Genomic DNA, 26,434 nt, shown 5'->3' on the forward strand with positions numbered 1-26,434 from the left:
TTAATAGTTCAACTTTGATAAGTTCCTTATGATTTCTCTTCCCTGTTTACCTTCTCATGCTTCTCTTGCTTCTTGTATCTGAATGTCAAATTTTCTATTCAACTCTGGTTGTTTTTTGTTTTTTTTCCAGCAAGAATGCTTGAAAGTCCTCTATTCCACTGAATGACTATATTTTCCCCTGAAACATGATGCTCAGTTTTGCTGGGTAGGTGACTCTTGGTTTTAATCCCAGCTCCTTTGCCCTCCGGAATATCATATTCCAAGCCCTTTGATCCCTCAGTGTAGATGCTGCCAGATCCTGGGTTATCCTGATTGTGTTTCCACAATATTGAAATTGTTTCTTCCTGGCTGCTTGTAATATTTTCTCCTTAATCTGGGAATTCTGGAACCTGGCTATAATATTCCTAGGAGTTTTCTTTTGGGGATCTTTTTCAGGAGGTGATCGGTAGATTCTTTCAACCTCTATTTTGCCCTCTGGTTCTAAAACATCAGGGCAGTTTTCTTTGAGAACTTCCTGGAGGATGATTTCTAGGTTCTTACTTTGATCATGGCTTTCAGGTAGTCCAATAATTTTTAAATGGTCTCTCCTGGATCTATTTTCCAGGTCAGTGGTTTTTCCCATGAGATATTTCACATTGCCTTCTATTCTTTCATTTGTTTGGATCTGTTTAACAGCATCCTGATTTCTCATAAAGTCATTAGCTTCCATTTGCTCCAATCTAATCCTGAAGCAATGATTCTCTTCATTGAGCTTTTGAGATTCTTTTTCCATCTGGCAAATTCGGATTTTTAAGGCATTCTTCTCCTCATTGCCTTTTTGAGCCTCTTTTGCCATTTGAGTTAGTCTATTTTTTAAGGTGTGATTTTTCCTCAGTCAGGCTGTTGACTCTCATTTCATAATTTTCTTGCATCGTTCTCATTTCTCTTCCCAACTTTTCCTCCACTTCTCTTATCTGCTTCTTAAGGTCCTCTATGGCCTATAACCAGCTCATATTTTCCTTTGAAGCTTTTGGTGCAGGAGTTCTGACTTCACTGTCTTCCTCCTGTTCCATGCTTTGCTCCTTTTTGTCCCCTAAATAGGAGTCTAATGTTGGAATCTTCTGTCTGCTTTGTTTCCTTTGCCTGGTCATGTCTCTCCTCAGTCACTTGATCCCTGGACTTTTTGCCACAGTAGGACTCTGCCACCAGATGGGAGCTTTCGTCCCAAATGCTGGGGTTTTCTCAGCTGCCGGAGGTATTAGATGGGTGCCTTCTCTGAAGTCTCCACATGCTCTGGCAAGCTGGACACACACCCCAGGACCTCCACCCTAGACTGCAATCCAGATCCAAGAAGGTTAAAGTAAGAGCGTTTACCCCTCAGACTGGTGCTTGATCCCCCTACGCTCTGCAGGCCAGGAGCTGATGCTGCCACGTGGCACTGGCTTGCTGTGCTGGTGTCTCAGTGGCTTCTCACCCTGGGGACAAAAGCCATGCACTCCCACTTCCTGGTCCCAAAGTCCAGACTGCACTGACCTCTCACTTTGTCCTTTGCATCTGTGTGTTAATAAATCTGGAAATGGCCACAGCTGTTGCTGACTGGCTGGTGGCTGGTCAGGCCCGCCCTGGGGCTAAAGCCTTGTCTTGGGGCTGGGCTCAGTTCCCAGAGCACTGTGCTGGCCGCTTGCTGCTGGCCTGCTGGGCTGTCCTCAGCGGGAGGTTAGATTCTCTGTGTCATTTTGTGGGTTCTGCAGCTCCAAAGTTTGTTTAGAGTCCCCTTTTACATGGATTGGGGAATGTGGAAGCCAGAGCTGCAGGGAGGTCCTGCTTCTACTCAGCCATCTTGACTCCCTCTACCTCATTTTCTTCATTTGTAAAAAGGGGGGTGCTAATAACAGCACCTTTTTCCCAGGGTTTTGTGAGAATAGAGTGAGATAATAATTGGAAGCACTTTGCAAACTTGGAAATGTTATATAAATGCTTGCTTTATCACTAGGATATTTTGAATGAGTTACTTGGGTGCTAAGAGACTGTAATACTAAAATCATAAGTCAGGAGCGGAGATAAGACACATAAGTTTCATCCAGCTTGTTAGAAAGCCTCATTTGTTTTTTAAAGTCAAATTTTGACTATTATAGGACTGAGTTACTCAATTTTTGCTTTATATAGATCTATTTCTTCTCCTCCCTTTCTGTTTAAAAGACATTTCCTTTTCTTCTACCTCCTGGAATTATGACTATTCAAATCAGTCTACTTTCTATGCTGGTTTGGATTTTTGAAATTGCTCTAGTTTTCAGTTATCCAAATCTTTCTTGTCTGAGTAAGCATAGATTATTGAGACATAACTTTAATAATATTATTTAACCTGTATAATTTGACAATATTTTGATCCTAGTAACAGGTGTTTTCAAATTAGGTAGTATATAAACTGCATTTATAGGTATTTATATTGACTATATAGAGTAGAAAATAGTATAAAATTTTATCATCTGGTGATGTGACTGCCAGGAATATAGAGCTTTTGTTTGCCATAGGTGTTTGACAAGGGAGGACTTTCAGTGTCATTGTTTAAATAAGTATCTTCAAATTTCTAAATATTTCCTGTAGGAAAATTTTTCTTATGTAGCTTACAATTTTAATCTATTTTTGTGCCTGTTCATTGACGAAATGGATATGTCTAACCTATTTAGTTGTATTACTATTTAACTTATGTGTATAAAGTGTATGCATAAAAGTCGCTACTTGCATCTTTAGAGCTGTCCAGCACCTGTTCTGTTTTGTGGGAATGTGACTGCATATTTTTAGCGGCAGCTAGGTAACACAGTGGATAGACTGTCAGGCCTTGAAGTCAGGCTCATCTTCCTGAGTTCAAATCCAGCCTCAGACATGTAATTGTGACCCTGGCAAAGTCAGTTAACCATGTTTGCCTCAGGTTTCTCATCTGTAAAATGAGCTGGAGAAGGAAATAGCAAACCAGTATCTGTGTCAAGAAAACACTAAATGGACATGATTGAAAATGACTGAACAAAAGGTGGCACAATGGATAGAGTGCTGGACTGTGAAGGCTCCTACTCCTTTCCCTTAGGTGCATGTCTGAGTGCCTAGGCACAGTCACTGAAACTGCAGAGGGGCTTGAGACTAGGGCTCTCTTCTGTTTTTCCTTATTTCCCTCAGTAGAATACTTGGGACATTCTCATTTTTGTGTTTGCATATCCAAAATTTACTGTCACAGAGTATATACACACTGATGAATTATGTATCATTTAAAAATATTATTGGTTAATGACTGTTATGGAAATATATTTTACATGATTACACATATGTAACCTGTATGAAATTGATTACTACCTTAGGGAGAGAAGCTAGGTGAAGAAGGAAGGAAGAAAATTTAGAGCTCAAGATTTAAAAAAATACATATTTAAAACTATCTTTACATGTAATTGAGGAAAAATAAAATATCATTAAAATAATTTTGTTGGGATCAGACCTCCAAAGAATATCTATTACCGTATGATAGACAGTATTGTCTATAAATGATTGAAAGAAAATTTTGAACTAAGATAATGTCGTATCTTCTCCCAGTAGCTTCTCACTTGTCTTCTGTTGTGTTAAGTGTATCTTTGAAATGGAGATTGCCTTGGAAGAGTGATTCATTCCATTATATTCTGTACTAGTATAATGTAGTTCAGGTGGTAATCAAATGAGTGCGTAGTGTCACAATGAAAAATATCATGGAGGTGCTCAGAAGTGTACTTTACTAGAATGGTAAATGTGTTCTTTTCTTTTGAAGGCACAGTTGGTGGATCTGAAATCTGAACTGACAGAGACCCAGGCTGAAAAAGTAGTATTAGAAAAAGAAGTTCATGATCAACTTTTACAACTGCACTCTGTTCAGCTTCAGCTGCATGCCAAAACGGGCCAGAGTGTCGACTCTGGTACCATTAAGGCAAAACTGGTAAGTAGCTGTTTTGGATCAAGGTAGAAGGCCATTTTTTTATGAAAACTGTGGATGAGTTTTTATGTATATTTAAGTCAATACTACAGGATTATTCTTGTGAGTTTTATTATTAATTTTTTACTCAAATTCTAAGTCCATGCTTTCCTGAATTTATTGATAAGGTAGAGCCTTGATATAAGAAGTTTGATATAAATTTTTGAAGAAGAAAAAAAAGATGACATAGCCTCTAGTTTTGAACCCTTGTTTTAGCATTGAGTTTCTTTTGACCTCTTCTCCTTTTTTCTTGTTTTCTCTTCTTATTAAGAATTTATTTTTAAATTGGTAGAATTATGGAATTTTAGAAGTAAGGGACCTTCAAGTTACTCTTAGATACTTTACAGTGTTTTATTCATAATTCTATAAATTAAGAGGCACAAATATTATTACCCACATTTTACAAATATTACCCAGAGGGTGGCTAGATGGTGCAGTTAATAGAGCACCGGCCCTGGGGTCAGGAGGACCTGAGTTCAAATTCTGCCTCAGATACTTAACTTACTAGTCCTATGACCTTGGGCAGTCACTTAACCCTAATTGCCCTGCTTTCCCCCCTCCAAAAACAAAGGGAAAAAATATTATTACCAACATTTTATATGAGGAAACCGAGGCCCAGAAAAAATAGCTGAAATTTATATAGCACTTTAAAGCTTACAGAGCCCTTTACATACATTATAGACACTTGCCCACAGCCACATAACTAGTAAACAATCTGAAAGAGTACTTGAACCCAGATCTTCTAAGTCCAAACCCATTGTTTCTTCCATCTTTCTATCCCTTATTTTATTGATAAGGAAGCCCAGAGAGGTTTGTTTATGGTCACAGTTAGCAGTAGAGTTAAAACTGCAATTTAGATCTTTTTTCTACTGTGCCAAACTGCAGTTTAAAGCCCTCGCCTTCATCAGGATTGTGCTGGCCACTAAAGTGCATCAGGATTGCTGGCCACTAAAGTCACTAGACCTGAGAGCATTATTGCACTTCTGTGACTTTCCCCAAATGCCACAGAATTTTTAGACCATGGAACTCCCAACCAGACTTAATCCTACAAGTTGGCCATTTGGAATCTGACTGCCTGTTTTAGAGATGTGTTCTATGTTCTTTGCATATAGTAGGTACTCAGTAAATATATGTTGAATATATTTGAATCAAGTGAATGAAACATTTAAGCTACCTATAGATTGACTATGCCAGAGAACCAGTTGAAATAATTCCTGATGTTTTTTTCTCCCTCATGAATATGAACTAATTAGTTCTCCTTTTAAAATGTTTGGTTTTTAATTTTTTGTTAATACATACAAACTTTCTGTTTATTTTACTAATACAAGAAACTAATATACAGAACTCTTTTTAATGTATTATGATGACATAATTTGTGTTATCTTGAGTTCTCAAAGTACTTCAGACATTAACTAATTTTTGCATCATATTTCTGAATATGAAAAAAAAATCCTTGAGATAAGCAGTTTTAGAAATACTTACTGCAGGTCAAATTGTGTTACAACCGGAAACATAGAATTTTAGAGCTAGCATGAACCATAGAGGTCATCTTATGTCTTCTTCGCTTTACAAATATTGAGCTTGAAATCCAGACAGGTCAGGAGACTTGCTGGAATTAGCTAATAGTGTTAGAGCTGATAACTGAGTAAATGTAAACTGAATACTCTTTCCTTTATCTGTAGTACTACACTGTCTACAACAGAGAAAATGTAGTATATTCATTGTATTGGAATTTATTTGTAATAAACCCTGTAGTGGAAAGAAGTCCAGGTGTTTGCAGGGTAATCAGGTGAATGGTCAACTTCTCACTCTGGCACTTAATACCTCTCTGACCTGGGCAGATTGCTTCACCTCTGTTTCCTCATTTTTAAAATGCTGGAGTTAGATTATATAGTTTTCATTCTGACATTTTGTGAGTTTAAAGAACTTGCCTGAAGTAATTTCCTTGCATAATGAGGTTGAGAGAGCCAGTTTCACAGCCTCCCTCTTTCAGTGAAAGTTAGGAAGAACCAGGAGTAAACTCTGCTACACATGTAACAGAGGTTCAGTGAATACTGTTGACAATAAGCAAGCTCAGGACAGAAAACATTTGAAAACAACAGCTCCGATTATTTACCTTGTTAGCCATGTCTAAGTTTCTCTATAGATTGGATATTATGCTAATAACATTTTACTCTGTACTTGTGTTGGAGTGTAAACATACTCTATCAGCATGTATTTTGGTTTTTTTTTTTAGGGGTGGGCAGGGTGGGAGGTTGAGGAAGGGAAGGAAAGTTCAGAAATAACTGCTGTAACTGAATTAATCAAATTGTTATTGCGGACTTGTAAATACATTTTTATGGTTTCGTTTGTTGTAGAAGGCTTTACCTTATAGCCATTTTTTACCACTTAATTCATCTGTTTATTCATTTGTGTTTCTAACTAAAAAAATTTCTTCTTATATCTTAAGTCTGTCCCCTCTGTGGAAGAACTGGTAAGTATGACATTTCCCCATCTCATTTACCAGTATGCGTTCTGTAGTGTGTGTGTGTGTGTGTATTTACACTAAATTGATTTACTTTGTGTTTTAAAATTTCACTGATGATTATGTGTGAAAATTTTTTGAAAGGTCAATAGGTGATCCCATAGTCTTTTCTACTACACTTTCTACTGGCTGTTTTCTGACCATAGTTAACCTCAGTAGAATTTAGCCACTGAAAGTTACCTGAAATTTGCTTTTCCTCTGAAAGAGCTACTTATTTTCCCATCTTGTGGGAGATACTTTGCCAGATCTTATGGGAAGATAAAGATGAAGAAGACCAGGTTTTTACTCTACATGAAGATTTGTTTGGTAGGGTAGGGAAGTCTAGATTATTATAATGCAGTTAAAAATGTGCTAACTGCTTGAGAAAGATACAATCAAAGTTCTCTTTGAGATCTTGGTTGCGAGATTACTTAAAACTGAGGCTATTTTAGCTGACTTTCTTCAGTATGTCATTATTGAAATTTCTCTAACTGCAATTTTGATCCCAAGAATACGCATGACTTTGCTTGTTATGTCACTGCATGTAAGTTGTAGTTGCTTTTCAGAAGTCTTTAAAATGATTATTTAGTCTTTTAGAAAACTTATTTGAAATTTTCTTTATTACTTTCAAATAAGATCTAAATTTTTAGTCTTGTTGTCTTCTGTTCCCTTACCCCCATTATCTGACGGGGTTCATAGCTTTCCTGAAACGTTCTTCATTTAAAAATAAAAATTATACTATATCTAATTAGAATTTTCATATAGACAATACCATTTATTAGCCAATAATAGGATAACTTAGGTTTATGACTGGTTCCTTATTTTAAAAATGTTACTTTTAAATCCTTTTCTTCCTTCTATGGGTTGATTTGTAGCATCACATTTTTTTAAATAAATTTTTGTTAATATCTTTACTTTTTATATTGCCTAAATTTCCCAGTGTCTCTTCTTCCTATTGCCCTCTCTTCTGATCCAAAGAGCCATCGCCTATAACAATTTTTTTTAAGAAAAAGAGAAAAAAAGAAAAGAAAATTATCAGAACTGATCAATACATCAAAAAATTTGACAATATATGCAGTGTTCCATACTCATGGTTCCCTCTCCCCATTATACCTCTGCAAATAAATATGAGAATATAGTATAACTTTAATTTTTTTTTTCAGATTGGTTAGCTTACTAAATTCAGTGCAGCACTCAGTTTTTAGTATGTATATAAGATACTCCTCTAGGTGCTGGAAATACAAAGATGATATAGTCCCTGCCTACAAGGGATAAGCAGTCTAATGGTGGAGAGTATAAGACACACACACACACACACACGTATGATACACACTAAATTGTGATAAAGGCAAAGGAAAGCCAGACAAAATGGTGTGAAAAATTTGAAAAGGAGGACATCACCTTCACTTGGGGATTAGGATCAGGAAAGTTTGTTTCATGGGGGATTTGTGCCATTTGAGTTGGCCCTTAAAGGAAGGGATAGATTTCAGCAAACAGATTAGGGAATGTCTATTTTAAGAGCTTTATATATTTAACATAAATTTCAGATAGTGAATTATTATGTGATTACATTGTGTCCTTAGCAAGTAAAGTAGAAAAATATACACACACAGTTTTATCTTCTTGAAATCCCCAAATCAGAAAACATCAATATGGACAAGTTTAACTAAAAAAAATTTTTTTTCTAGCTTTTTAAAAATTTAAAGTTTTCTCTTCAAAAATGGTTTTGGGGCACAGTGAGTAAGAGCACCGGCTCCAGTGTTGGGATGACCTGGGGATAGAATCCGGGCTCAGACACTTAGCACCCACCCAGAAACACCTGGCCGTGTAACCTTGAGCAAGTTACTTAACCCCAATTGCTTAGGGGTGGCCAGGTGGCTCAGCGAGTACGAGCACCGGCTCCAGTGTCGGGATGACCTGGAGATCAAATCTGGGCTCAGGTACTTATTGGCACCACACCCAGAAATAACTGGCCGTGTAACCTTGAGCAAGTTACTTAACCCTGATTGCTTTTAAAAAAAAATGGTTTTGGGTTTGTATTAGGTTTCACCCTCTAAAAGGTAAAAGAACCTAGAGAAACTTGTCTTTTGAGAAGAGTGGTTGAGGAATATAGGGATAGGTGGGTACAAGAAAAAAAAAGTTAGACCAACTTTGATAGACTGGACTCTTCTCAGCAATGCAGTGATATAAGTCAATCCCAAAAGAGAGAGATGTCAACATCCAGAGAAAAAACTAGAAAGAACTGAGTTTGAATCCAAATTGAAGCAAACTACCTGATCTTTTTCTTGTTTGGTTTTGTTTCCTCTTTACCATTTTTCATTCCATCTGATACAATCCGTCTTTATAACCTGATTAATGTCTAATGTGAAAGTATTTGCAGATCCTATACTTGATTGTATGCCGCCATGGAGGGGAGGAGAGGGAGGGGGACAGAATTTGAAACTCAAGGAATTGTGGAATTGAATCTTGTAAACTAAAATTAAACAAACAAATTAATTTTAAAAAAAAGAAAAAAGTTAGTGACCATTGAGTAGGCCGTAGGGACCAAGGATAGTTCACCTTCAAGGCAAGGAATGAAGAAAAACATTAAGAATCGTCAGGAATTAGTGAGAGAGGTACTAAATCATGTATAGGTGTTCCTAAATCTTGCCATGTATCTTTTTCCTTTTTTTTCAAAATAGTATTTAGAATTGTCACTTTAAACAATGTGTTTAGTTTTTGATTTTCTTTTTATAAGTGTGTGTGTAGGGGGCAGAGATTCAGAATGGTTTATCTCCCCCATTCACACTTGAAGCCTATCTCTTGTACCTAGTGTAGTGATTGGTTTGTCTGGTAGCAGTTTATTCAAGTTGCAAATTACAGGTTATCTGAAAATTGTGTGAATTTCCTCTGCTTGGGTAACACCAAGCCCAGCCCTCCCTCCTTTCCCCACTGGGGTAGCTGTAATCCTTTTGGGTTTTTTTGCTGAATTTTAGGAAATTGCTTGAGGCAAAGGTTGAATGGCTTTTCTAGGGTCACTTAGCTAGTAAATGTTGACACATGGAACATGCAACTGCAAACTATGTTAGATACAATATACTCAAGGAAAATTAAATTATTTTCTGAGCATTGATCTTATAAACATATAAGACACATAAAGACATAGAAAATTCTACTACCGCCCAAGATAATACAAAAGCAAGATGAGGCATACGAATAAAATTCATATTTAAATTCTATTGAACTTGTAAAAACACATCTTTGGATATATTGTACCTTAAGGAAACATTTTTTTTAATGAAAACTCTGGATATCAGTGGAGTCCAGGGGTGGGGAACCTGTGGTCTCGAGGTCACATGTGACCTTCTAGGTCCTCAAGTGTGGCCCTTTGACTGAATCCAAACTTTGCAGAATAAATCCCCTTAATAAAAGGATTTTTTCTATAAAACTTGGGCTCAGTCAAAAGACTGCACCTGAGGACCTAGAAGATCACATGTGGCCTTGAAGCTGCTGGTTCCTCACCTCTATACTACATCCCATCTGGAAAGAAAGAGGAAGTAGTACTTGAGGAAAGAAATAGGGAAACAGATTACTAGTCTGACATAAAGATATTAATTAGTATTGATGGGGGGCTTCAATTATCTGTACATCTGTTAGATCTCCCTGCCAAAAGCAGAGAAGCTGATGATTTCTTGACTTGCCTATTTAATGATGTTGTCCATCAGTTGATGGAAATTTCATTGTTTCTCATTCTTATCAACGGAGAGAAATTGATTTTCTTAGGGTGGGAATGGTGGAAAGTGACCATTCTGTCTTAGGGTTGGTGATTGCAAAGAAAAGGAAAGCTGAGAATAGTCTGTCATGTGCCCTAGAGTTTTGGAGATCCAAGAAAGTTCAGAAAAGTGGTAGGTAAAATTCCTGTGGAGTAATTCTTTACCAAAGTTAACCCAGGAGGGATATGAGGCTCTTAAGAGTAAAATACAGAAGACAAGAGAAACCAATCCAATAAGGAAGAAAAGGAGAGTTGTTTAAAGACAGTAGTATAGATATTTGTGAAATGTACCAACCAATGAATATTTTTTAAAGATTTATATAAAAGATGAAAGCAAGAACATGTTACATGCAGATGATTTTTTTTAATGGTATAATCCTGTAAGGAGTTCTAAAAGCTCAAAATGATCAGTGAGAAAAATTAAGGAGAACAAAAATGTTCATAGATATATACTTACAACGGACCTCTAAAGTCATGTATACTAAACCCCATTGTTTTACAAGCAAGGAACAAGAGCCCTAGGAATTTAAAAGATTAATCAAGGTCATGAGTAGTGTGATTCAGGCTAGTTTTGAACTGATTATCTTTACACTTCAAAACCAGTATTATTTCCATTATGTTATAAAAGGTTGATTTGTTTTACTTTATATTAAGGGAAAAAAAATCTGAAAATGGATAGGACTGTTACTAAAGATGAATAGAACATTGATAAATGCATACAGAGAGAAGGCTGAGTTGCTCAACTCTTATTTTGCTTTTGTCTTTTTGGTCAAGTAAAATGATCTTTGGACAGAAAAGGCAGAAGAAAAATGACTAATAGGGAGATGATAGAAAAAGAGTAGTGGTAGTAATAAGACAGTACATAGCTGCCCTTGATAAATTCAAGTCAGCAGACACAGGTGAGCTACATCCCAGGATATTTAAACATTTGGCCAGTATGAGAATGATAGAGATATAACAGAATTGGAGAAGAGCAAGTGTCCCAACTTTTTTTTTTTAATGGAAGAGAGTCAGCAAACCATAGGCCAATGAACTTGACTATGTCCTGGTAATAATCTAGAAAAATGGTGTGGAGGGTTTGACTTTTTTTTTTTTAATCAAAACCTTTTGTTTTCATATTACCTTCATTTCTAAATATGTCCCTCCCTTCCCTAGAGAGGCATACCTTGTAATATAGAATTTTTGAAAAAGAGAGGAGGGAAAGTAGTTCAGCAGAACTAACCAACACATCAATTAAGTCTGACATTATATGTAGTGTAGAACACATTATTAAAGGAGTGGTTCATTCTTGCCTAGAAAATGGTGATAACAAAAAGCCAACATGACTTCATCAAGTCATACCACACTAACCCCATTTTCTTTTTTGACAAGATTTCTATGCTGATAATCAGGGAAATATAGGCTGCCTAAATGTTAGAAGAATATTTAATAAAGTCTGTAATCATACCTTATGATTGGGTGGATTTGCAACTAGTTGAATGGCTAAACTCCAAGAATAGTCATTCACCAACATTGTTCAATATCAACTTAAAAGAAGATGATCTAGTGACTGTCCCAGGAATTTATGCTTGATCTTGTGCTATTTGCCATTTTTATTAGTGTGTTAGATAAAATTATAGAAAGTATGCATATCAGATATGCAGATGACACGAATCTGGGAGGGATAACTCATGAGATCAAAGACCCTATATTCAAAGATATCTTGAAAGGCTAGAACATAAGAAAGAATTAACTAAGAAGAAATTTAATAGAAGTAAATAAGTATTGGGTTAAATAATATTTGTTTTTTTTAAAAAATGCATATATACAAAATTAAGGCAGCGTAGCATTTTCTCTGTAAAAAGAACTAGAGCTTTTAGTGAACTATAGGTTCAACCTGAATTGGTCAGCAGTCTCCAGAAAAAAAGTTGGTCTTCCTTGTTAACCCATCTACCTTTGCTGCTGATCCTGTCCACTTCCCATTTCATCTGAGGTCTTCCTTCTTCAGGCGTCCTCTCAGTTCATCTATTTCCAACCTTTTCCCTACTACTGACCCCTTCATGTTGGCCTATAAACACTCTTACAGATCAGAGAGAGTAGCAGGGAAGAGGGAGAGAATGGAAAAAGAGATAGAAAGAAATTCTTTCTCTTGACCTTTCTTCCTGATTCAAACTATCATCCTTCCTCTCTCTATCCTTTACTGCTAGACTCCCAGAAGGAATAGTCTATATTCAGTGGTTCTTCCTCCTCACTACTTACTCAGAAATCTGTTACAATTTGTCTAATCTCTCTTTTTTTTTTTTTAAAGCAATCGGGGTTAAGTAACTTGCTCAAGGTTACACGGCCAGTTATTTTTTTTCTGTGTGGGTGCTGAGTATCTGAGGCCAGAACCAATCCCAGGTCTCCTGACACTGGGGCCTGCGCTCTTACTCACTGTGCCACCTGGCCACCCCTAAGCAGTTGGGGTTAAGTAACTTGCTCAAGGTTACACAGCCAGTTATTTTCTGTGGGTGTTAAGTATCTGAGGCTGGAACCGATCCCAGGTCTCCCGATGCTGGGGCGCTCTTACTCACTGTGCCACCTGGCCGCCCCTTAGTCTCTCTTAAGCTTGTCCCCCATTACCCCCTGCCTTTTCAACAAAGTTGGTGTCCCATAGAGATATCAAACTATATGTCCCTCCCAAAAAAAACCTTTTCCCCAAAAAATGCTCCTGTTAATGACACTACCATGCTTTTTAGTTTCCTAAACTTCCAACATTGACATTATCCTTGACTCCCTTCCCTCATCTCACATATCCATTTAGTTGCCACATTTTCTCATTTCTTGCTCCATAAATTTCCATCCCTTTCTCTCAACAAAGCCACCAACCCTGCTTTACTTCTCACTTGGACTGCTGCATAGCCTTCTAATTGATCTCCTCCCTTGTCCTCATTAACCCATGCTCCACACCGTTGCCAAAGTGATTTTTCCTTTAAGCACAGGCCTGTACTCCATAAATTCCACTGCCTGTTACTTCTAAGATCAAATTAAAAATCTGTTTGGCATTTAAAGGCTTTTGCAGTTCGACCACAACCTGCCTTTCCAGGCTTTTCATATATTATTTCTCCTTCTTCAGTCCATCCGTACTGCTGCTTCCCTTATCATTCCTCATCAAACAGACATGACCCTCCATTTTCTTTTTTTGCTTTTGTCTTGGTTGCTTCTCACACCTAGAAAGCACTTCCTCTTTCCATCTACCCTTTGAATCCCTTGCTTGCATCAAACTCAGTTTAAGTATCACTTTCTAAGCAAATGAAACCTTTCTTGATCCCCCAGTTACTAATACCCACCTTCCCAAATTTATTTTATATTTGTGTATATTATACTTATACTTATTTTTGTATTTATTTTGAACATTTTCTGTGTATATTTATGTCTTCCTTAAGAGAATATAAGCTTCTTGAGAGCAAAATCTATTTCATTTTGTACTTGATACACTGTTGGACATTTCATTAACACTTGTTAATTGTAATGAAACTGCTCTCCAAAGTCATTAATGATCTTTTTTTTTTTTTTTTAAAGCAATCGGGGTTAAGTAACTTGCTCAAGGTTACATGGCCAGTTATTTCTGGGTGTGGTGCTAAGTATCTGAGCCCAGATTTGATCCCCAGGTCATCCCGACACTGGAACCGGTGCTCTTACTCGCTGAACCACCTGGCCACCCCTAAGCAATTGAGGTTAAGTAACTTGCTTAAGTTTACACGGCCAGGTGTTTCTGGGTGGGTGCTAAGTGTCTGAGCCCGGGATTTGATCCCCAGGTCATCCTGACTCTGGGGCCGGTGCTCTTACTCTCTGTGCTACCTGGCCGCCCCCATTAATGATCTTTTATTACTAGATCCAATGGCTGTATTTTCTTGGTCTTCATGTTTCTTGACTTCTGTCTATCATTTGATACACTACCCCCCTTTTTAAAAAAATGTTTAAAATACTCATTTACTGTCTTCTCTTCACTATTTTACTTAAACTATCATGATTTCTTTTTGCCTTTTTTTTTTTTGACAACTATCATGATTTTCATACCTATCCTGACTACTTTCTCTGTTACTTTCAACTGACTCTTCATCTCCTTGTACCTTAAATATGAGTTTCTTCCAAGGTCCTTTTTTTGGTATATACTCTGTCAGATAGATAATCGATCCCTTAGTGAGCTTATCTATGCCACTTGCTACTTTGATTTATCACCTCTGGGGAGATGATTCTTATATATAATGGGCAGCCTAGGTATCTTTGTTTTGATAGTAACCCCAGTGGCTATCAAGCTTTAGGTTCCCCAGAATCCATTTGGGGATAGGAAACTTTAGAGGATACCTTGACTCCTCATTCAAACTCTCTGGAGCTATAGGTAAGGATCCAGAAAAAGGATAGTCAGAGTTTGAGGAAGATCATAGAATCATAAATTTAGAGCTGGAAGGGCTCTTAAAGTTTGAGACAAGGGAAAAAAACCCCCAAAAAGTATAGTCAAGCAAAATAGGTTTCTACATATTCTATTTCCAAAAGAAAACGCATTGTGTCTCATTCTGCACTCTAAATCTTTTGCCTCTCTCAAAGGAGGTGCATAACAGGTTTTGTCTTCAGTCCTCTGACGTTGTGGTTGGTCATTGTGATTAGAGTTCCTAGGTCTTTCAAAATTTTGATGTTTGTCTTTATAATGTTATCATCATATAAATTGTTCTCCTGGTTCTGTTCATATCACTACATCAGTTCACAGAAGTCTCTCCAGGTTTTGCTGAGATCATCCATACCTTTATCATTTCTTACAGCACAATTGTATTCTATTACTTTTATATACCATTGTTTAGCCATTTCCCGATTGATGACCACCACCTCATATTCCCATTTTTTGCCACTTCAGAGCTATTTTTATGTATATCCTTTGTTTGTCATGCTTAGAACCAATACATCCTTTAATATCTCCCCTCTCTCTAATATTCCTTCTTCCTTCTTTTTCCTATCTACGTTTCCCTCCTACTTCCCTGTTAAGTGAAATGTACCCAACTCTGTGTTTTATGTATGTGTATTCTTTTCTCCTTTGATCAGTTCAGATGAAAGTGCTATTCAAGTGTCATTTGTTTTTTCCTTCCTCCATGGTTTTAAAGACTTCTACTTGTGCATCCCTATTATGAGAGCTTTCCCAGATATTCAGGTCTGTCTCAAAAACCTCTGTCTTTCTCAGTTCTAAAATGAAGACAATAATAGCATCTGCCTCCCAGGGTTGTTGGGGGGAGAATCAAATGAGGTAATCTTTGTAATATAGTCAGTGTTTAGTAAATACTTGTTTCCTTCATTTTTTCCCTGCCCTTCCCCCTATCCCAATGTATTCTTCTTCCCCTCAATTTCCACTCTTCTTCTAAAATTGTCAAGATATAACAGAATCACTCCTTGTTCTGTCCCCAGTCAGGACAGAGGTCTTCTAATTAGATTCCCTTTGTGATCCCTGATGATGAAAAATGATTAGAGGACACACATGTATTATATCCCCCTATTAGAAAATAAGCAGTTAATCTTTTTTTAGTCCCTTGTGATTGTTCAATTGTGTTTACCTTTTTATGTTTCTTTTAACTCGTGTGTTTGTTTGCTTTTTGTTTTTAGAGACAATCAGGGTTAAGTGACTTGCCCAGGGTCACATGGCTACTAAGTGTCCAAAGCTGGATTTGAACTCAGGTCCTACTGTGTCTAGGACTGGAGCTCTGTACGCTGTGCCATCTAACTGCCCTATTAACTTCTGGGTTTGAACTCCAGTTTCTACAAAGCTCTGGCCTTTAAATCAGGAATGCGTCAAAAGCCCTTTTTTCATTAAAGATCCATTCCTTCCCCCATATTTGATTATACTCAGTTATTCTTGGCTAGAAGCTCATATCCTTGGCTTTCTGTAATGTAGTATTCCACATTCTCTACTGGTAGTAGCTATTATTATCATCCCCATTTTACAGATGAAGAAATGTACTCAAAGAGTTTGTGACTTACCCATTGGTTACACAACTATAGTAAGCATCTGAGGTGAAATTTAAATCTAGGTTTTCCTGACTGCACATCCAGTTATCTTCCACTATACTATATTGCTTCTCTTCATAACTTTGATTTTAATTAAAACATACTTAGTATGACTCATTTGGGTGTGTTCAACTTGTATATTAAACTTTTTTTCACTTTTCCTGTTCATACTTTTCTAGCAATTTCATTTTATTTACTAAATTTGTTAAATGAGAGGCAGAATTCATGTCAGCATGTTATTTTATTTGCAGTTTTGAATACAGGCCTGGTGGTATTAGTAGATTATTTTTAGACCTATGAGTTTAATCTTTCCTTACTGTTACTGTTCTTTATTGCATAGTTATTTGTGAGATGACTAATGTACTAGCCTTCTTTTCAACCTCCTACTTGTTTTCTTTTTAAGTTTACCTAAATTCAGAATTGAAGCAGATTCTACTTTTTTATTCTATCAATTTTTCTCTTGTGAAACTTATTAACAGGTTGTAATTTAAAATTAAGCTTTTTTTTTCCTCTGAAACACTTGTTCAAGTTTCTGCTGAGATGTAGTTGAATATTCTGCCATTTATTTTCTGAAACATTTCCTCGCATTGGGAAAGCAACATCTTAAAAGCAGAATTTTTCCTGTTTTCACAACTAAAGTCAAATGATTGTTTAAAAGATACACTCAATGAATATAATTTTTGTGTATGCGTTTTTTTGTGAAAGAAATTATAGCAGATCAACTGAATGAAGCAAGGCATAGCGTTTTATTAGACTGATGACCTCATGATCTGAGCATATTGAAATTCTTAGGTTTTCTGTTTGAATTAATGAATTATTTTGTCATAGTGGAATATGATGTGGTGATTTAGGGAAATTTAATTGAATGTGAAAGTGTGACCTATTTTGGAAAGAATTATTATTTATGGTATTGTAATTCATTTTGTAGGAAATGAATGACATTTTATTTTGTGTATATATACTGTGTATTAATTGTCCAGTATGTAGTGGCTAGAAAGTCAGCCGGGGTTAGGGAGACTGACGTTCAGGTTCCTCTTCTCACACACAGAGACTTTGTGACCCTGAGCAAATCACTCAACTTCTTAGTACTGTAGGGAATGCTTTTAAGACTCTAAGCTGCATAGCCAATGTTGATCTTCATCAGTGAAGGGAATTTTCTTGCTTGGAGTTCCCTACACAGATGAAATTATATCCAGTCCAAAAAAAAGATGGTTGGTTTATATCTTTTTGTTTTTGCTAAGGAATGTGGGACGCTATCCCTAAGGATTCTTACTAATATTGTCAGTAAATTGTATTTTAAAAATTATATTAGGAGAGAGAGCTTGAAGCAAACAAAAAAGAAAAAATGAAAGAAGCTCAACTCGAAGCTGAGGTGAAGCTATTAAGAAAGGAGAATGAAGCCCTTCGTAGACACATAGCAGTTCTCCAGGCAGAGGTTTATGGGGCAAGACTGGCAGCCAAGTACTTGGATAAAGAATTGGCAGGAAGGTAGGTAAAAGTGGATTCCTATTAATTGTGTGGATGGGGTTTTGATATTTAAGAATGTGAATGGATATACAGTGAGATCTTTTCATATATTTGTTACTTAGATAATTTCTTATGAGAAATGAGAATAAAACAGTAACCTTTACCCTAGGAGAAATTTTATCTAATTTCAAGAAATAAATATTGGTGAGATATATTGCAGATTTATTGGAATGTGTTTATCCATTACATGGGCAGTTTAAGAGAACTGGCTTTAAATAAATCCTGAGTTAAGTCTTGTCTGACATTGCTGAATCTGTGACAATTTACCCATAGTATTCTAGGTAATTATCTAAGACTATAAGTTATAGAACAGTTATTGATCCCCATCAGCAGAGGAAGTTTCCTCATCAGGAGTTCCTTATCCTAAGGAAAAATCTATACAGGACTACATAAATAACTTTTTTTTTTTTTCAGTTGTTTGGACTCCTGCAGTAACCTCTAATTGATCTTCCTAATCTGTATCATACCACTGCCTTTCCTCCACCTGCAGACCTTATTAAGACTCTCAATTTGCCTATAGTATCAAGTTCAAAATCTTCTTCGTCTTGGAATTCACAGTCCTTCAAAATTTCATTCTGCTTGATGGTACCAGCCTTCCCACCCATCACTCTACAAGAAGTTCCTCTTGATATTACTGCCAGTCACACTTTATTGCATATTCATTGCACATGGTGTGCTCATTCCTGTAATTGTGTTTTTGCTCAGATTATTTTCCTCACCTAGAACTTTCCAGATTATTTCCCTTGCCTGGAACTGCCCCCCAGCTTCTACTGTCTAAATCTTACCCACTTTTCAAGTCCTGTCGTATACTCTGCTTCCATGAAGCTTGACGGATCTTACCAATATGGATTTCTCTTCCTAATGCCATGTTCTTATCTTTGGGACCATGTACTTTGACACTCTGTTATGTTGAAATTAATATTATCACTTAATTTGTTAAGTATTTATTGAGTATTACTTTGTACTTTATGTTATTATCTCATTGTTTCATATGAGTACTTGTCTTCCCAACAAAATTCAAAGATCCATTAGTGCAAGAGCTGTTATATTTCTCTTTTATGTTCCGTATAGAACTTTAGCATGGTGGTGGGCATATAGATAAACTGGATGAATTTAATTTTCTTTTTTTCTTTTAAATAAAAAGAGTCCAACAGATCCAGTTACTGGGTCGAGATATGAAGGGGCCTGCTCATGATAAACTTTGGAACCAGCTGGAAGCTGAAATCCACCTGCATCGTCATAAAACAGTTATTAGAGCCTGCAGAGGACGTAATGACCTGAAACGATCAATGCAAGCACCCCCAGGACATGTATGTTTTCAAATCCCCTTGTAACCAACTTTTTCTTCTATCATAATCTGCCAATAGTCCAATTTTAATTTTGATTTTAAACTCTTCAGGAAAGTCTGTTCATTAAATCTACATTAGAAGACCTTCTATTTCTATTTATTCATCTGATTTGCAAAATCATTTTAAAAATATGACAGCTCATAAAGATTTTACCAGCCCTTGGAATACCTGCCACTTACAGTGGTATTTTAGAAAGTGATGATCAGTAATACTGTGGATCATATTTCTAATTCTTCCTTATTAGGCCTGACCTAATCAAGAAAGTTGGTCTAATGGGAATATTTGATTACAAAATTTGCTATCCATAAGTCAGTCCATCAATATAGTAAATAAAATTAAATAAGAAGTATAGCATAATATATTTACAAATAATGTTTATTAATTTCTGTGTACACAGTGGGTATCTGGGTGACTCAGTGAATAGTATTGGGTCTGAAGTCAGAAAGGCCTGAGTTCAAATCCAGCCTTAGACATTTACTAGCTGTGTGATCCTGGGCAGGTCATTTTAACCCTATTTGTTTCATTTTCCTCATCTGTAAAATGATCTGGAGAAGAAAATGGCAAACCACTCCACTATCTTTGCTGAGGAAACCCTAAATGGGTACATAAAGAATCAGACAGGACTGAAATGACTGAACAACAATGTACATTATGTAGATAGATACAGTTTTATAAAAATTTTAAGAGTGATTTGTTTACCAAATTTAAAACACAGATTCTGGAATAATACTACCACTTATCTGATCTTGAGTTACTGAGAATAGAGTGTGAGATGTACATAGAGTAATCTGCTTTCACCACTACTACTGTATTGCTTGGTTTTACCTCCCATTCAGGCAAATCCAAATCAAATATGATTACAACAGCTGTTCTTAAAGAAAAAAATCTTTTAGCCTTATGAAATTATTTCTTTTCCAGTTTGGTTCATGTGGTTTTTTTATATTTGCAAGAGGATAGTTCCAAGACAGTGAAATAATTTCTACGCCTCCATAAAATTCATTTTTACCTAGAGTTAATGAATACATAGTATATTGCTGATAACGCCCATTGCTGCTACTGTCTGTTCCACTGTTAGTGAGCCCTCTTCCCTAACTTCTTCATTCTTTAGCATTAGAAGTGAAAGCGTGTAGCACTTAGTAAAAAAATTTGACAGATAGTAGTGGGGCATGTATGTGTAAATAATAAGGGATGGTCTACACAGGATAAAGTCATACATACAATAGTCTTTTATTAGTTCCTTTACCCTTTCCAAACTAAAGGTGGCAAACCTGTACTGAGAAGTAACATTCTTCAATTCATATTACAGGAGGGCATGCAGGATAATCACCTTTCTTTGTTTAGTCTAATTTTTTTTTTTACTATTGAGGTTGAGTAAGGGTAGAAAAGCTGGGGCAAGAAAGAGAATGGGAGTATATATCTATTCCTGAGGGCACAGGAGTATGTGTATCCAAAGTGGAAAACTTTGAATTTCTTCTTTAGTTGCTTAGCCTTAGGGTGGAAATAATTTATTAGTCATTTAGCTGACAGTTTGTCTGAAATGGAGATTTCAAAAAGTATACTGTACTTTAATTGAAGGTATCCTGTTTTATTTCTAAAAGCTATTATTTGACAATTGTTATCTTCCCCCCAAAATAAGGATTTCAACATGAAGGCTATGTGGTAGTTTTGAATAAGTTAACATCTTTTAGTATAATTATATTCAATAAGCCTAATTTAATTTAAAAAATTTTTGTTTTAACTAGGATCAAGATTCCTTAAAGAAAAGTCAAGGTGTTGGTCCAATCAGAAAGGTTCTTCTCCTCAAAGAAGATCATGAAGGACTTGGCATTTCAATTACAGTAAGAAGTAGTGCTTTTTCTTTTTGTGTTTATTATGGTAATTATGCTTTAGGGAATAAAATACTGAATGAATTAGCTTTTTGAAGGTAACTTAAGTTTACCCCCTTTAAGTGCCAAAAATGATTCTTTAAAATTTTAACTATTTTTTAATGAAAATCTTTCTAAAATGTGTTATATACTTTTCTCTCATAGTAAACAGAATGTGTCCTACATATAATTTAGCTTTTTTTGGTGATTCAGGATCATGATAAATTTCATTATGAATATAAATAAAAATAATACCCTGAAACATATCAAACACTTCATGACTATACTAAATGGACCTATTAGTTTGGTGGATTTTTTTTTTGTTTGTTTTAAGGTGCATTTATTGTCATCTGCCATTGCGTTTTGCCAGTCTATTAGTTCTTAATCTTTTACTTTAATTTACACATGTCCTAGTTGAGAGGTATGTGGGTTGTACCATCTCCTTTATGTTAATGAACTTTGTGACAGCTTTATTGCTTTAAAAGGCCTGAGATTTTAGTTCTGGATGGAAAATTAAGGTTGCTTTACTAATCTTTGAATTTCATTTTCATTTGATAAAGGAACTATACACAGTCCTTTACTTATGGGTTCTATCTAATAGTGATTTTGTAAATATAAACATATTAATTTGATCGTTTAAATATTAACTTGACATCAGCTCTTTTGTGTAAGATAAAATTAGTGTCCTGTGCGCTTGTAGTATAGATTTTTCAAGAGTGGAAATTTACTTTTAAAATTGTAAAAGGTCTTTTAAGAAAAATAGAAATTTTTTTCAGTCTTTTTTTTCTTAAGTGACTTTTAGGTAATTGATGAAAAAGACATTGTAGGGTGGCGAGGTGGTGCAGTAAGGCGCTGGCCCTTGAGTCAGGACGACCCGAGTTCGCCTGGCCTCAGACACTTAACACCCACACAAAAAAACTAGCTGTGTAACCTTGGGCAAGTTACTTAACCCCAGTTGCCCTCCAGAAAAAAAAAGGCAAAAAAAAAAAAAGAAAGGAAAAGACATTGCAGTTTGTTTCTTAATAAACAAATTTGATTTTTGTTGTCAGAGATTGTATATGATCTGCATGAATGTAGCCTTTGATATATGAGAAATAATCATCTTACTAGAAAATGGCTTTTGAAAATTCCTTAGTTTTCATGAAAATGCTTTTATGATTTTATTTGAATGTAAAATTAACATGATTATTTTGACTGTGACTATACCTTGTTAATTAAATTATTTCTTCCATATTGATAGGGTGGAAAGGAACATGGTGTTCCAATTCTTATCTCTGAAATCCATCCTGGACAACCTGCTGATCGCTGTGGAGGGCTGCATGTTGGAGATGCCATTCTGGCAGTCAATGGAGTTAACCTGAGAGATGCTAAGCATAAAGAAGCTGTAACTATTCTTTCCCAGCAGGTAAGTTCACTGATACCTGTCTAATTATGACTATCAATTTATTCTTTTTGTATCTGAATGCTTATAAGTCTCTCTTAATAAGCTTTTTTTCTTGGCTATAAATTCTCACAGGTATCAGGATATTGATATAATTTCACTGTTGAAGTTCTGGGACTTTTCTAAATGACCATTTAGTCAGCCTCACACTAATGGAAACTTTATGAAACAGTACATAGTGTTCAAACTTGTCTCCAAAGAAGTGATATGAGAATGTACCTCCCTCCCTTTTTGAAGAGGTGGGGAGGACTAGGAGTGTGGAACTTTACATATGCTGATGTACTTGTTTTGATATGTTGATTAGTTTTCTTGAGCTTTTTTTCTTCTTTTCTGTTTTTTGTTATAAGTGTTGGCTCTCTTAGAGGAGAGATGGATATATTGGGAAATGTAGGCGATATAAAAACAAAATATTTGAAAGGAAAATCTTTGTTTCTCAGAGATCTAGATCTAACAGGAGATCTAGATTAGATTAGCAGCTGATTTTGAAATATATGAAGTATATTTTAAGCATGAATAAAGTCATGTATAAATGTAAAATATTACAGAAAATACAAACTACACCAAGATTTATTTGTTTATAGTGATTTGGGTGGGAAAAGGGGAAAGCAAACAACTCAGGAAACTTTTGTCTAGCAGAAGGCATAGCCTAAACAACTTTCCAAGGTGAAATTACATATTCTTGAAGTAATGTAAGCTTCGTAAGGTCAGATACTTGTTTGACTTTTGTATTTGTATACTCAGTGCCTAACAGTGCCAGATTCATAGTAGTTACTTAAGGTTTTCTTGATTGACTGAGGGTAAGAATATATATTAGATAGTATAAAATGTCAGGACTAACACCTGAAATGCTTGTTAGGATCTGGATTTTTGATTTGCTAAAATTTCATTTGTTCATTTTTGTTGTCTACATATGATTAGTTTGTATTTGCTTAGGGTCTGTTGTTGAAGGGCCCAGTATAGCAGGTGAATCTCTTTTATAGTTATACAGCCATAGCCTGCACTTCTAACTAGAGTCAGCCAAACTTGTTAGTGATTGCAGTCACAAAGGAGTTTAGACAGAATATTGTGAATGAGTCAACATAAATCCATTAGAGTTATTGGTCAGTAACTCAAAATATATAACCTATTAATGGTGGTTTGGCATTTTTCTTTCTATCCTGTTAAACTTGTTCTATGGTACCACAGTTTAGTGAAGTAATAGCCTAAGAACCTAGCAGTTCCTAGTTGTGATCCAGGCTGTGTCGTTAACTAACTTTCACTAATTGCAGTTCTTTTTAATAACTTATAAAACAGAAGCTTATTTTACATTTAAAACATTTGATTTGTACACATTTAGGGTCATAGATTTAGAGCTGGAAGGGCCCTTAAAGAATATTCTTTACGGGGCGGCCAGGTAGCACAGTGAGTAAGAGCATAGGCCCCAGAGTCGGGATGACTTGGGATCGAATCCAGGATCTGATACTTAGCACCACACCCAGAAATAACTGGCCGTGTAACCTTGAGCAAGTTACTTAACCCTGATTGCTTTAAAAAAAAAAAAGAATGTTCTTTAAACAAGTAGGAATTTTGTTTAATAATTTTACTGCTAAGACATGGCATCATGAAAACATCAACTGGCAAAAATCATCCTAGAATGAGATTGTCTGTCTTCGGTGAAACAGTGTTTACTATAACCCAGTTTGGCTGGAAAGAACATGAAGAGTGTAGAAAACCACTTGTGTAGTGACCTGTAGAAGAATAACTGCAGGGGGAATGCTTCAGTGACACTGACACAGTTTTAAGTAATTTGGCATAGCTGTGGGAATCATTATTACAATACTGATCAACTTATTATAGTTCTTGACCTGAAATCCATGGTACCCCAAAGGGACCATGGATAGGGGTTTGGTGAACTTGATTGGAGAGAAAAAATGCGTCTTTATTTTCATTGACCTCTAATTGAAATTTAGTATTTCTTTTAATTATTCAGAGCATTATTCTGAGAAGTCTGCCAAAGCAGTGCATAACACAAAAAAAAGGTTAATAACATAGTGGCTATGAAGTTAGGAGAGTTACAAGTTTGTATACAGCACCTATAGCCAAGTATTTATTAGATTAAAATCAATAAGTACTTATCAGAGATCTTTTAAAAAGCTTTCATTGAGGCAGGTGGAACTCAAAACTTACTACTGTAGTATTGATAGTGGACCTTGTAAATTGGGAATAAGTAACTGATCATAAATAAAAGGTGAAGAATCAAAGGTAACGCTAAAGTTTCAAACATTGGTGATACTAAGTAAATGGCAGTGCCAGTCACTAAAATAGTGAAGCAAGAAGGAAAAGCAACTTTAGAGGAGAAGTTAATCTCTGGTGTGTTGTTTGTGCTGGAAGAACTAAGTGGTGGTATTCTGAAAATATTTTGGATATGTGGGTCTTTTTAAAGTTTAAAAGAAAATTTAGTGCTAGAGAGATTTAGGAATCATTTATCTGTAAGTCATTATGAAAACTATGGAAGTAAATGAGATTGTCAAGGAAAATAAGTTATAGTGAAGGAAGAGAAAAGGACTGAGAACCAGGAAAACAGAACCTTGGCAGTGTTCACCTTTATAAGTCAGGGAAACAATGAAGAGCCATTGGAAGAGACAATGAGTAGAACCTGGGGAAAAACATCGTTTGTCAGGAATATAGGCCTGAGACCCCCTCATAGCATAACTTGTCTTCTCATTCTCAGCAGTTTAAGAGATATATTGATGCTTTTGCCCTGCTGTTTATGGGATAGAACTCCTCTGTGGTCTTTTGGTAGACCAGGTGCTTGAGTCTCCTCTCCCAGTAACACATTTTTACTCAGAGAAGTCAAGGAAATAATGACTTAAAAAAAAACAAAGCAGAAAAGCAATTGAATTTCATTGGCAGATCATTGACGATCATTAAGAGGGTAGTTCTAGTAGAGTTGTGAAGGTGGAAATCACATTGTAAGGGGTTAAGAAGGTATAGAATAATAAGGAAATAGGGAAATTGGGTATTAACTTTTCCTAGGAGCTTAGCATTGAGAAGGAAGAGAGTACAGTAATTAGATAGTATAGAAGGATCAAGATGATAGTTTTGGGGTTTTTGTTTTCTTTTAACATTGGGGAGACCTGGGTCTATTTATAGGCATATAGAAAGGGGGCAAAGAACAGGGAACCACTGGAAATACAGGAGCAATTTGCCATTAGAACAAGGTCTTAGATGGGGGTTAGAGGTAATGGGATCAAGAATACAGACAGAAGTATAAGCTTTAGTAAAAGATAGGGATAAGCTTTGAGGAGTAGAACTGAGGGAAAGTTTACAGTAGGTGTATGGTTTCAGTCATCTAAATGTTTTTGTTTTTGTTTTGCTTTTTGGAGGGCAGTTGGGGTTAAGTGACTTGCCCAAGGTCACACAGCTAGTTTTTGTGTTAAGTGTCTGAGACTGGATTTGAATTCGGGTTCTCCTGACTCCAGAGCCAGTGTTCTACTCACTGTGCCACCTAGCTGCCCTTCAGTCTTCTAAATAAAGCAAAGAATAATAGATTAAATAATACATATATAGACAGCTAAGTGACACAGTGGATAGAATGCCAGGCCTGGAGTCAGGAAGATTTTGAGTTCAAATTTGGTCTCAAGACATTTACTAGTTGTGTGACCCTGGGCAAGTCACTTAAAACACTGTTTTTCTTAGTTTCTAAATCTGTAAAATAAACGGGAAAAGGAAATGGCAAACCACTTTAGTAACTTTGCCAAGAAAACCCCAAATGGGGCTATGAAGAGTGGACACAAATGAAAAATGAACAATGAAATGAGGGATAAAGTAAAAATGCAGTTAGGAAATGTGTCTTGAGTGAGAAATAGCAAGGATTATAGAGTAATCCAGTGTCACTGGATTATAGAGTAAATGAAGGGAGATAATTGGAAAGGTTGGAGAGGATCAAATTATGAAGATTTAAAAGCCAAAAGAGGATCTTTTATTTAATCTTGGAGATATTAGGGAGCCAATGGAATTTATTGAATGGGGAGTGCAATGGG

General features: G+C 36.0%; 1 protein-coding gene across 1 annotated transcript in view; it reads left to right on the forward strand.

Annotated features, from left to right (window-relative positions):
* The window catches only part of GOPC (golgi associated PDZ and coiled-coil motif containing), a 44,847-nt gene that overhangs the window by 10,836 nt on the left and 7,577 nt on the right, over positions 1-26,434 (forward strand). Inside the window, exons 2-6 of the mRNA XM_069076977.1 lie at positions 3,767-3,931; positions 17,543-17,718; positions 18,902-19,067; positions 20,849-20,944; positions 22,212-22,376. Of these exons, the coding sequence (XP_068933078.1) occupies positions 3,767-3,931; positions 17,543-17,718; positions 18,902-19,067; positions 20,849-20,944; positions 22,212-22,376 (768 nt within the window). The remainder of the gene's footprint in view (positions 1-3,766; positions 3,932-17,542; positions 17,719-18,901; positions 19,068-20,848; positions 20,945-22,211; positions 22,377-26,434) is intronic.

This window comes from Petaurus breviceps, unplaced genomic scaffold (assembly GCF_028583685.1).
Source record: "Petaurus breviceps papuanus isolate PSGF00001 unplaced genomic scaffold, PetGlider_PUasm1.0 90977, whole genome shotgun sequence".
In the NCBI taxonomy this organism is placed as follows: Eukaryota; Metazoa; Chordata; class Mammalia; order Diprotodontia; family Petauridae; genus Petaurus; species Petaurus breviceps.